We start from the raw sequence: 12015 nt of genomic DNA, 5'->3' as shown, positions 1-12015 counted from the left end.
CAAGATTCCGAAATTTATTAATCTCGAACATACCGCTTATCCTGGTGGGTATTCCATACCCCCACACACCCCGGTATTAGTTGCACCAATTTGGTCCTTCGGGCCGGATTCATTGTATTCGCAATCAGTGCATGAGTTTATTGTACCCAGTGCTTGTAAGATACAGTCAAGTAGTATCATCGCTAAATGTTGCTCTTTTCTGCTCATTTTTTTAAGTTTTTTGTTTCGCTGCATCTACAATCAAGTTGTACTCCGCTGACGGGTGACGACACGTGCTCCTGACTCATCGTTGGATTTGACGAGCACACTGACGAGCGTACGTTATCCTACTCCTCTCCTCTCCTATTTTCTACCTCGCGGCTGCCCACGGGAAAATGGTATGGATATTTTTTGTATCTTCTTAGTGTGTGTGAATACTCTTAAAAATGAATTTTGCAACTTTTACTCGAAAGTCAAATCTCTTGAAGAAGAGGCTTGAAAAGGTTCATGGTTCCGTGCTCTCAACGGAAGCCTCATCGAAAGAGTCCCCTCTTTCAGACATCCAAATTAGGCGTTTGACTTGCTGGAAAAATGAGATTGATAATACGATAAGTGAATTCAATGATTTAGTGAATCGTTTCACCGATACAGAGACTCCCTCGGGGCTACAAGATGACGAACTTTTGGTGAAATTACGCGAAGAAATGTTAGATCTCTGTGTCGACGCAAATTGCATTATTTCTGCATTGCTGCCGATGGCAAACGTTAAACCAGACTACCTCGCCGGAACTCTTGGTGAAAATCCGCTCCCGCGATCCTCTGTTCGATTGCCAAAGCTTGAGCTGCCGCAATTTTCGGGCGAACCCATTAAATGGATGCACTACTACAACGCGTTTGACGTAACAATCCATAAGAATCAAGTGTTATCCTCAGTAGAAAAGTTCCAGTACTTGCTAAGTTCTCTTCGCGGTGAAGCTCTGCAATTAGTTTCCGGATTGCCCATTACCGGAGAAAATTATAAGATTGCTTGGGATTTGTTGCATCAGCGTTATCACAACGTGCGGAAATTAGTGTCTCTTCATGTAAGCAAGATTCTGGACATGCCTCCGGTAATGAACGGCTCACTTTCGAGCATTCGTTCTTTTTTATCAACGTACTTTGAAAATACGCAAGCATTGTCTGCGTTCCAATGCGATATTACTCAAGAAAACATTTTGCTCTTTTCCATTCTCATAAGAAAATTGGACTTCGAAACTCGGAAGCGTTTTGAAGATACGCGAGGCGTCAATCATGAAATTCCGGCCGTCTCTGACTTGATTAAGTTTTTGGAAGCCGAATGCGTCCATTTTGAAGACGCAATAATTGATGGAAGGAGAACAGTAAAGGGTCCTCAGATCAGAATTAATAAAACGGCTCTGATTACCACTACCACGGGGAACTTCTGTGCATTCTGTCAAGACCCAAGTCATGCCATTTATTCGTGCTCTGCTTTTAAAGATAAATCGCCGCAAGAAAGGAAAGTGATAGTGGGGGAGAAGAAATGGTGTTATAATTGTCTCGGAACATCTCACACTGTCAAGTCATGCAACTCATCTCGGAGATGTAACCGTTGCGCTAAGAGGCATCATTCGCTCCTGCACCTCAACGTGAACTCCTCTTCATCGCTGAATAATCGCCCGGGTACCGCTGCAGCTAATGCGCAATTGCCCTCACTATCAATTTCTGGTAAATCACAACCGGAATTAACTACAGAAAAACACTTTGTGGGACTATCGTCGTCAAAACCTAATACGTCAATTTTATTGGCAACAACTTTGATTCGTTTAACTACACCAAGTGGCTTCTCTCATGTAGTTAGAGGAATTTTAGACTCAGCATCTCAATGCAGTATCATCTCGGAACGCTGTGCTCAAGTTTTGAACGTTACACGCCGACGAGTAAATAATGAGATTAATGGACTATCACAATCTCATGTCAAATGTAATGGATTAACTTTTCTTAGTTTATCATCTGTCGGTGGAAAAGTGCTCGCTTACTCACATCCTATGATGATTTTACAAAATATCACTTCCAATTTGCCTCTCGCAACTATTTCGCCTGAAGTGAAAGAGAAGATGAAATCATTTGTCTTGGCTGACCCAACCTTTGATGTGCCCTCTCCTGTTGATGTTTTAATTGGAGCTGACCTCTTCCCTCATGTATTTACGGGAATTCGCTGTTTCCTTGGAGAAAATTATCCACTGGCCCTTGGTACTATTTTCGGATTTGTTTTAATGGGCTCAACTCCAATTACTCCAGTGTCTGAAATTAATCACAAGCCTTCCGTCGCTTTAATTTCAACCCATGATGCTAATCTCAATACTTCTATTCAACAGTTTTGGAAACTTGAGGAAGTACCTCATTTTTCGCTTACTCCTCAAGACCGACAATGTGAAGAGCATTTCCAATCAACGCATTCCAGAGATGAAACTGGTCGTTACATCACTCGGCTGCCGTTCAAGGACCTTCACCCTCCTCTTGGAGACTCAGCGCTGTGTGCCAAAAGAAGATTTTTTGGTCTGGAAAGAAGACTGTCAGCGCAACCTCTCCTGAGAGAGAAGTATATTAAGTTTATGTCGGAGTACCTCACCCTAGGTCACATGACACCTTGTGATAATTTCCCTAGAGTTAAGCATTATATTTTGCCGCACCATGGAGTTTTTAAAAATCAAGATCCAAATTCAAGCCTGCGGGTTGTATTTGATGCTAGTTCAAAGACCTCAACGAATGTCTCACTTAATGACATTTTATTGTCAGGACCCAAATTACAAAATGATCTTTGTGAAGTTATTCTGCGATTTCGGTGCCATTCAGTTGTATTTGCATGTGACATTCGTCAGATGTATCGTCAAATTAAAATTCATCCTGATGACCAGCACTTCCAGTTGATATATTGGCGTGAAACCCCTACGGATCTTCTCAAAGTTTTCAAATTGACAACAGTCACTTATGGAGTGACGAGCGCACCGTTTCTAGCCATCCGCACTCTTCATCAACTGGCTGAAGATGAAGGTGCTCAGTTTCCGCAAGCTGCTCGAGTCCTAAAGTCTCAACCGTTTGTTGACGATATCATTGCTGGTGCAGATAATGTGCAAGAAGCCCTCACACTTCAACATGATTTAACAAAACTCCTCTCATTAGGTGGCTTCCAGTTGAGAAAATGGTGCAGTAATTCTGATATTTTGATATCCCACATCTCAGAAGATGATAGAGAAATTCCTCTCTCTTTCCAATATTCGGAGCAACCTATTTATAATATATTGGGTCTGCAATGGAATTCCACATCCGATGAGTTTTCTTATGCTGTGAAAATATCCAATGTACCTCATACTAAACGCTCAGTACTCTCCGCTATCGCAAGAATATATGACCCCTGCGGTTGGTTGGCTCCCGTGGTATTTTTAGCTAAGTCATTCATACAATACTTATGGACCCTTGGTCTTCAATGGGATGATCCATTGTCTTCTAATGTTGCCTTCCGGTGGGAAGAAATTTTGAAGAATCTTGCTAGAGTAAAGGAAATTACGCTACCTCGATCTTTATTTATCGAAAGAACAAGCAGTGTCCAACTGCTTGGTTTTTGCGACGCATCTGAGTTGGGATATGCCGCAGTCATTAATTTAAGATGTGCTTCTGCTGACAACAACACCAAGATAGCATTGCTCATGGCTAAATCCCGTGTCGCACCTCTCAAACGTATCTCTCTACCCCGATTGGAACTTTGTGGGGCGCATTTACTGGCTAAACTCATTCATTATAGTTCAAACTTGGTGTCCAATTACTGTAAAATGGAATCTGTCACTGCCTGGTGTGATTCAACCATTGCTCTCTCATGGATCCGCACCCCTCCCTATCGCCTTAAGGTGTTTGTAGCAAATCGAGTAGCCCAGATTCAAGAATGGGTACCTCCTGAACGTTGGTTTCATGTATCGTCGCAACACAACCCCGCTGATTGTGCCTCTCGTGGATTACCCACTCCTCTCTTCGAGAAGAATTCCTTGTGGTGGTCTGGCCCTCGCTGGCTCTCTCTCCCGCCAGAAGACTGGCCGTGTTCTCCATTCGCTCCTTTGGACGAGGATCTACCAGAAGTGAAACAACCAATATTCAACGTTTGCTCCTCAACAGTAATTCCTGAATGGGATCTACTATTCAAGTTTTCAAAGTGGTCCACACTTCAACGCGTAGTAGCATTCATAAGACGTTTTGCTCATAATTGTCACCGTTCGGGTAGTAAATATGGTATGCTTTCTTCTCAAGAACTCCAAAAGGCCACTCATGTAATTTGTAAACTTATTCAGAAAATAAGTTTTAAAGAAGAATTGTTACTGCTTCAAAAGGAACAACCCTGTACGAAGAGAATGCAACGCCTTTCCCCCTTCATAGATGATGAAGGTTTGCTCAGAGTTGGAGGTCGGCTTAAACATGCTGATCTACCTCATCATGGGAAACACCAAATTTTATTACCTAAGTCGCATCATGTAGTCAATCTACTAATTGATTATTATCACATAAAGTATTTGCATGCTGGCCCTGTACTCCTGCAGTCTATCTTGTGTGAACAATTTTGGATACTCTCTGCACGATCCGTTATCCGCTCTCGGATTTTTAAATGCATTCGTTGTTTTCGGTGCCATCCTAGAAATGTACCACCGTTGATGGGAGAATTGCCGAAGTACCGAGTGAATCCAGTAAGACCATTTCAGAAGACCGGAATGGATTATGCTGGACCCTTCACTATTAGGAGCCATGCTCTAAGAAGAACTGTTCCATTAAAGGTCTATTTGTGTCTTTTTATTTGCATGTGTACCAAGGCTGTTCATCTAGAAGTAGTCACTGATCTCTCATCGGACGCCTTCATTGCAGCACTAACCCGATTTGTATCAAGGAGAGGACTTTGTAGTGATCTATACTCCGATTGCGGAACAAACTTCGTTGGTGCATCCACGCAGTTGAAAAGGACAATAAAGAACTTCTATTCATCACCGGAAACTCAAGAGGCCATTTCCCATTTCGCTACTGAAAACTGCATCAACTTCCATTTTATTCCCCCTGCCGCGCCCCACCAAGGAGGGCTATGGGAAAGAGCCATTAAAAGCGCCAAAACACTCTTAATTCGTTCCATTGGCCAAACTCTTCTCACTTTGCAGGAATTTATTACGCTTGTCACCAAGGTAGAAGCCATGCTGAATTCTCGTCCTCTTACACCTCTTTCCACGGATCCTGCTGATGTATCGGCGCTGACCCCGGGACACTTTCTCATCGGAACCTCAATGACAGCCATTCCAGAGAACGATTTCGCCGCTCTACCCACCAATAGGCTCAGCAGATGGCAGACTGTTCAAGCCTTCTCACAGCGCATCTGGCGCCGATGGCATCAAGAGTACCTCCACACTCTTCAGCAGAGGTCAAAATGGACTCGGCGCAGGCAAAATCTTAAGGTGGGAGATTTAGTTGCGGTGCACTCCCCGAAAACTCCTCCTCTTCAGTGGTGTTTGGCACGCATAACTAAAGCCATACCAGGTGATGATGGAATAGTTAGAGTGGTGCAGCTGCGTACCCCCAAGGGCACTCTTACCCGTCCTGCCACCCGAGTATTTCCCCTCCCAATTGACGATTGACATTTGTTGACTGACGTACATTTACAAGAACGGTTTATAATTTTTTGTGTTATGTATTATGAGTTTCTTTTTTCTCTTTTTATTGAACAAGGTGTTCAAGGGGGGCGGAATGTTCGGTTTTGCGCCAAACGCTCTCGTTTTGTCTGAGTTACGACCCGAGCGGCGCTGCCTTCGCCCTCCCCCACTTCCTCTCGTCTCGTGCGGGCCGGATCGACGGAGCGACTTGGCTCTCTCTCTCTCTCTCTCTCTCTCTCTCTCGTTCGTCACCGGCGGAGAAACTCCTCGCACCTGCCCTGCTGTATTCTCTCTGCGGTTGCCGGGCACTGGACACGTCGCAACGGCCTGCCAACTGCTGGTCCTTCGGGCTCACCTATTGTGTTATAATTGTGTGGAACTTTAACTTGAGCTGGTCCTTCGGCTCACCTATTGTGTTATAATTGTGTTGAACTTTCAATTTTGTATTAAAACTATACTGTCTGAAAATGTGGTTTATTTCCGCCACATTTATTTTGGTTAACACCACATACATTTAGTTTATTTTGGTCCTTCGGGCCGGATTCATTGTATTCGCAATCAGTGCATGAGTTTATTGTACCCAGTGCTTGTAAGATACAGTCAAGTAGTATCATCGCTAAATGTTGCTCTTTTCTGCTCATTTTTTAAGTTTTTTGTTTCGCTGCATCTACAATCAAGTTGTACTCTGCTGACGGGTGACGACACGTGCTCCTGACTCATCGTTGGATTTGACGAGCACACTGACGAGCGTACGTTATCCTACTCCTCTCCTCTCCTATTTTCTACCTCGCGGCTGCCCACGGGAAAATGGTATGGATATTTTTTGTATCTTCTTAGTGTGTGTGAATACTCTTAAAAATGAATTTTGCAACTTTTACTCGAAAGTCAAATCTCTTGAAGAAGAGGCTTGAAAAGGTTCATGGTTCCGTGTTCTCAACGGAAGCCTCATCGAAAGAGTCCCCTCTTTCAGACATCCAAATTAGGCGTTTGACTTGCTGGAAAAATGAGATTGATAATACGATAAGTGAATTCAATGATTTAGTGAATCGTTTCATCGATACAGAGACTCCCTCGGGGCTACAAGATGACGAACTTTTGGTGAAATTACGCGAATAAATGTTAGATCTCTGTGTCGACGCAAATTGCATTATTTCTGCATTGCTGCCGATGGCAAACGTTAAACCAGACTACCTCGCCGGAACTCTTGGTGAAAATCCGCTCCCGCGATCCTCTGTTCGATTGCCAAAGCTTGAGCTGCCGCAATTTTCGGGCGAACCCATTAAATGGATGCACTACTACAACGCGTTTGACGTAACAATCCATAAGAATCAAGTGTTATCCTCAGTAGAAAAGTTCCAGTACTTGCTAAGTTCTCTTCGCGGTGAAGCTCTGCAATTAGTTTCCGGATTGCCCATTACCGGAGAAAATTATAAGATTGCTTGGGATTTGTTGCATCAGCGTTATCACAACGTGCGGAAATTAGTGTCTCTTCATGTAAGCAAGATTCTGGACATGCCTCCGGTAATGAACGGCTCACTTTCGAGCATTCGTTCTTTTTTATCAACGTACTTTGAAAATACGCAAGCATTGTCTGCGTTCCAATACGATATTACTCAAGAAAACATTTTGCTCCTTTCCATTCTCATAAGAAAATTGGACTTCGAAACTCGGAAGCGTTTTGAAGATACGCGAGGCGTCAATCATGAAATTCCGGCCGTCTCTGACTTGATTAATTTTTTGGAAGCCGAATGCGTCCATTTTGAAGACGCAATAATTGATGGAAGGAGAACAGTAAAGGGTCCTCAGATCAGAATTAATAAAACGGCTCTGATTACCACTACCACGGGGAACTTCTGTGCATTCTGTCGAGACCCAAGTCATGCCATTTATTCGTGCTCTGCTTTTAAAGATAAATCGCCGCAAGAAAGGAAAGTGATAGTGGGGGAGAAGAAATGGTGTTATAATTGTCTCGGAACATCTCACACTGTCAAGTCATGCAACTCATCTCGGAGATGTAACCGTTGCGCTAAGAGGCATCATTCGCTCCTGCACCTCAACGTGAACTCCTCTTCATCGCTGAATAATCGCCCGGGTACCGCTGCAGCTAATGCGCAATTGCCCTCACTATCAATTTCTGGTAAATCACAACCGGAATTAACTACAGAAAAACACTTTGTGGGACTATCGTCGTCAAAACCTAATACGTCAATTTTATTGGCAACAACTTTGATTCGTTTAACTACACCAAGTGGCTTCTCTCATGTAGTTAGAGGAATTTTAGACTCAGCATCTCAATGCAGTATCATCTCGGAACGCTGTGCTCAAGTTTTGAACGTTACACGCCGACGAGTAAATAATGAGATTAATGGACTATCACAATCTCATGTCAAATGTAATGGATTAACTTTTCTTAGTTTATCATCTGTCGGTGGAAAAGTGCTCGCTTACTCACATCCTATGATGATTTTACAAAATATCACTTCCAATTTGCCTCTCGCAACTATTTCGCCTGAAGTGAAAGAGAAGATGAAATCATTTGTCTTGGCTGACCCAACCTTTGATGTGCCCTCTCCTGTTGATGTTTTAATTGGAGCTGACCTCTTCCCTCATGTATTTACGGGAATTCGCTGTTTCCTTGGAGAAAATTATCCACTGGCCCTTGGTACTATTTTCGGATTTGTTTTAATGGGCTCAACTCCAATTACTCCAGTGTCTGAAATTAATCACAAGCCTTCCGTCGCTTTAATTTCAACCCATGATGCTAATCTCAATACTTCTATTCAACAGTTTTGGAAACTTGAGGAAGTACCTCATTTTTCGCTTACTCCTCAAGACCGACAATGTGAAGAGCATTTCCAATCAACGCATTCCAGAGATGAAACTGGTCGTTACATCACTCGGCTGCCGTTCAAGGACCTTCACCCTCCTCTTGGAGACTCAGCGCTGTGTGCCAAAAGAAGATTTTTTGGTCTGGAAAGAAGACTGTCAGCGCAACCTCTCCTGAGAGAGAAGTATATTAAGTTTATGTCGGAGTACCTCACCCTAGGTCACATGACACCTTGTGATAATTTCCCTAGAGTTAAGCATTATTTTTTGCCGCACCATGGAGTTTTTAAAAATCAAGATCCAAATTCAAGCCTGCGGGTTGTATTTGATGCTAGTTCAAAGACCTCAACGAATGTCTCACTTAATGACATTTTATTGTCAGGACCCAAATTACAAAATGATCTTTGTGAAGTTATTCTGCGATTTCGGTGCCATTCAGTTGTATTTGCATGTGACATTCGTCAGATGTATCGTCAAATTAAAATTCATCCTGATGACCAGCACTTCCAGTTGATATATTGGCGTGAAACCCCTACGGATCTTCTCAAAGTTTTCAAATTGACAACAGTCACTTATGGAGTGACGAGCGCACCGTTTCTAGCCATCCGCACTCTTCATCAACTGGCTGAAGATGAAGGTGCTCAGTTTCCGCAAGCTGCTCGAGTCCTAAAGTCTCAACCGTTTGTTGACGATATCATTGCTGGGGCAGATAATGTGCAAGAAGCCCTCACACTTCAACATGATTTAACAAAACTCCTCTCATTAGGTGGCTTCCAGTTGAGAAAATGGTGCAGTAATTCGGATATTTTGATATCCCCCATCTCAGAAGATGATAGAGAAATTCCTCTCTCTTTCCAATATTCGGAGCAACCTATTTATAATATATTGGGTCTGCAATGGAATTCCACATCCGATGAGTTTTCTTATGCTGTGAAAATATCCAATGTACCTCATACTAAACGCTCAGTACTCTCCGCTATCGCAAGAATATATGACCCCTGCGGTTGGTTGGCTCCCGTGGTATTTTTAGCTAAGTCATTCATACAATACTTATGGACCCTTGGTCTTCAATGGGATGATCCATTGTCTTCTAATGTTGCCTTCCGGTGGGAAGAAATTTTGAAGAATCTTGCTAGAGTAAAGGAAATTACGCTACCTCGATCTTTATTTATCGAAAGAACAAGCAGTGTCCAACTGCTTGGTTTTTGCGACGCATCTGAGTTGGGATATGCCGCAGTCATTAATTTAAGATGTGCTTCTGCTGACAACAACACCAAGATAGCATTGCTCATGGCTAAATCCCGTGTCGCACCTCTCAAACGTATCTCTCTACCCCGATTGGAACTTTGTGGGGCGCATTTACTGGCTAAACTCATTCATTATAGTTCAAACTTGGTGTCCAATTACTGTAAAATGGAATCTGTCACTGCCTGGTGTGATTCAACCATTGCTCTCTCATGGATCCGCACCCCTCCCTATCGCCTTAAGGTGTTTGTAGCAAATCGAGTAGCCCAGATTCAAGAATGGGTACCTCCTGAACGTTGGTTTCATGTATCGTCGCAACACAACCCCGCTGATTGTGCCTCTCGTGGATTACCCACTCCTCTCTTCGAGAAGAATTCCTTGTGGTGGTCTGGCCCTCGCTGGCTCTCTCTCCCGCCAGAAGACTGGCCGTGTTCTCCATTCGCTCCTTTGGACGAGGATCTACCGGAAGTGAAACAACCAATATTCAACGTTTGCTCCTCAATAAGACCATTTCAGAAGACCGGAATGGATTATGCTGGACCCTTCACTATTAGGAGCCATGCTCTAAGAAGAACTGTTCCATTAAAGGTCTATTTGTGTCTTTTTATTTGCATGTGTACCAAGGCTGTTCATCTAGAAGTAGTCACTGATCTCTCATCGGACGCCTTCATTGCAGCACTAACCCGATTTGTATCAAGGAGAGGACTTTGTAGCGATCTATACTCCGATTGCGGAACAAACTTCGTTGGTGCATCCACGCAGTTGAAAAGGACAATAAAGAACTTCTATTCATCACCGGAAACTCAAGAGGCCATTTCCCAATTCGCTAGTGAAAACTGCATCAACTTCCATTTTATTCCCCCTGCCGCGCCCCACCAAGGAGGGCTATGGGAAAGAGCCATTAAAAGCGCCAAAACACACTTAATTCGTTCCATTGGCCAAACTCTTCTCACTTTGCAGGAATTTATTACGCTTGTCACTAAGGTAGAAGCCATGCTGAATTCTCGTCCTCTTACACCTCTTTCCACGGATCCTGCTGATGTATCGGCGCTGACCCCGGGACACTTTCTCATCGGAACCTCAATGACAGCCATTCCAGAGAACGATTTCGCCGCTCTACCCACCAATAGGCTCAGCAGATGGCAGACTGTTCAAGCCTTCTCACAGCGCATCTGGCGCCGATGGCATCAAGAGTACCTCCACACTCTTCAGCAGAGGTCAAAATGGACTCGGCGCAGGCAAAATCTTAAGGTGGGAGATTTAGTTGCGGTGCACTCCCCGAAAACTCCTCCTCTTCAGTGGTGTTTGGCACGCATAACTAAAGCCATACCAGGTGATGATGGAATAGTTAGAGTGGTGCAGCTGCGTACCCCCAAGGGCACTCTTACCCGTCCTGCCACCCGAGTATTTCCCCTCCCAATTGACGATTGACATTTGTTGACTGACGTACATTTACAAGAACGGTTTATAATTTTTTGTGTTATGTATTATGAGTTTTCTTTTTTCTCTTTTTATTGAACAAGGTGTTCAAGGGGGGCGGAATGTTCGGTTTTGCGCCAAACGCTCTCGTTTTGTCTGAGTTACGACCCGAGCGGCGCTGCCTTCGCCCTCCCCCACTTCCTCTCGTCTCGTGCGGGCCGGATCGACGGAGCGACTTGGCTCTCTCTCTCTCTCTCTCGTTCGTCACCGGCGGAGACACTCCTCGCACCTGCCCTGCTGTACTCTCTCTGCGGTTGCCGGGCACTGGACACGTCGCAACGGCCTGCCAACTGCTGGTCCTTCGGGCTCACCTATTGTGTTATAATTGTGTGGAACTTTAACTTGAGCTGGTCCTTCGGCTCACCCAGTGTGTTATAATTGTGTTGAACTTTCAATTTTGTATTAAAACTATACTGTCTGAAAATGTGGTTTATTTCCGCCACATTTATTTTGGTGTTTAGTAAAATAAATGTGGCGGAAATCCCCCCCCCCCCAGTCTTAATTCCTAGCTGCGCCACTGGTGGTAAGGGAGACAATTTTAAGCATTTTTGCCCCATGAACAAGAAAAGAGGTCGCAACTCCTTATTTACTGGGCTATTGCAAAGCAAACATTTTGCTGTTACCATGACAATGCTGAATAACGTAATGGAAGGGATCTGAAACTTGTGCTAATTGTGCCTGAAATATGTTTCGTTCATTTTATGCAATCTACATAGGAAATTGTAGCTTATTTTTACAACGGACTACGAATAATCGTAAACATTTAACCTTTCAAATGCGTATTTTTTATTATAAAAGTTTATTTTCAGAGGTA

At 43.7% G+C, this 12015-nt stretch overlaps 1 protein-coding gene across 1 annotated transcript; it reads left to right on the top strand.

The window, feature by feature from the left end:
* Positions 1 to 262: 262 nt before the first annotated feature.
* Positions 263 to 11625, top strand: LOC124153375. The gene is made up of 3 exons (XM_046526490.1): positions 263 to 316; positions 2355 to 4101; positions 10186 to 11625. Exons 2-3 carry the CDS (start codon positions 2592 to 2594, stop codon positions 11151 to 11153), a joined length of 2478 nt encoding a protein of 825 aa, XP_046382446.1. The 5' UTR covers positions 263 to 316; positions 2355 to 2591; the 3' UTR covers positions 11154 to 11625.
* Positions 11626 to 12015: the final 390 nt, after the last annotated feature.

Source organism: Ischnura elegans, chromosome 2 (genome assembly GCF_921293095.1).
Source record: "Ischnura elegans chromosome 2, ioIscEleg1.1, whole genome shotgun sequence".
Classification (NCBI taxonomy): Eukaryota; Metazoa; Arthropoda; class Insecta; order Odonata; family Coenagrionidae; genus Ischnura; species Ischnura elegans.
The sequence above is the reverse complement of the archived record's forward strand: the minus strand, read 5'-3'. Positions and strand labels throughout refer to the sequence as shown.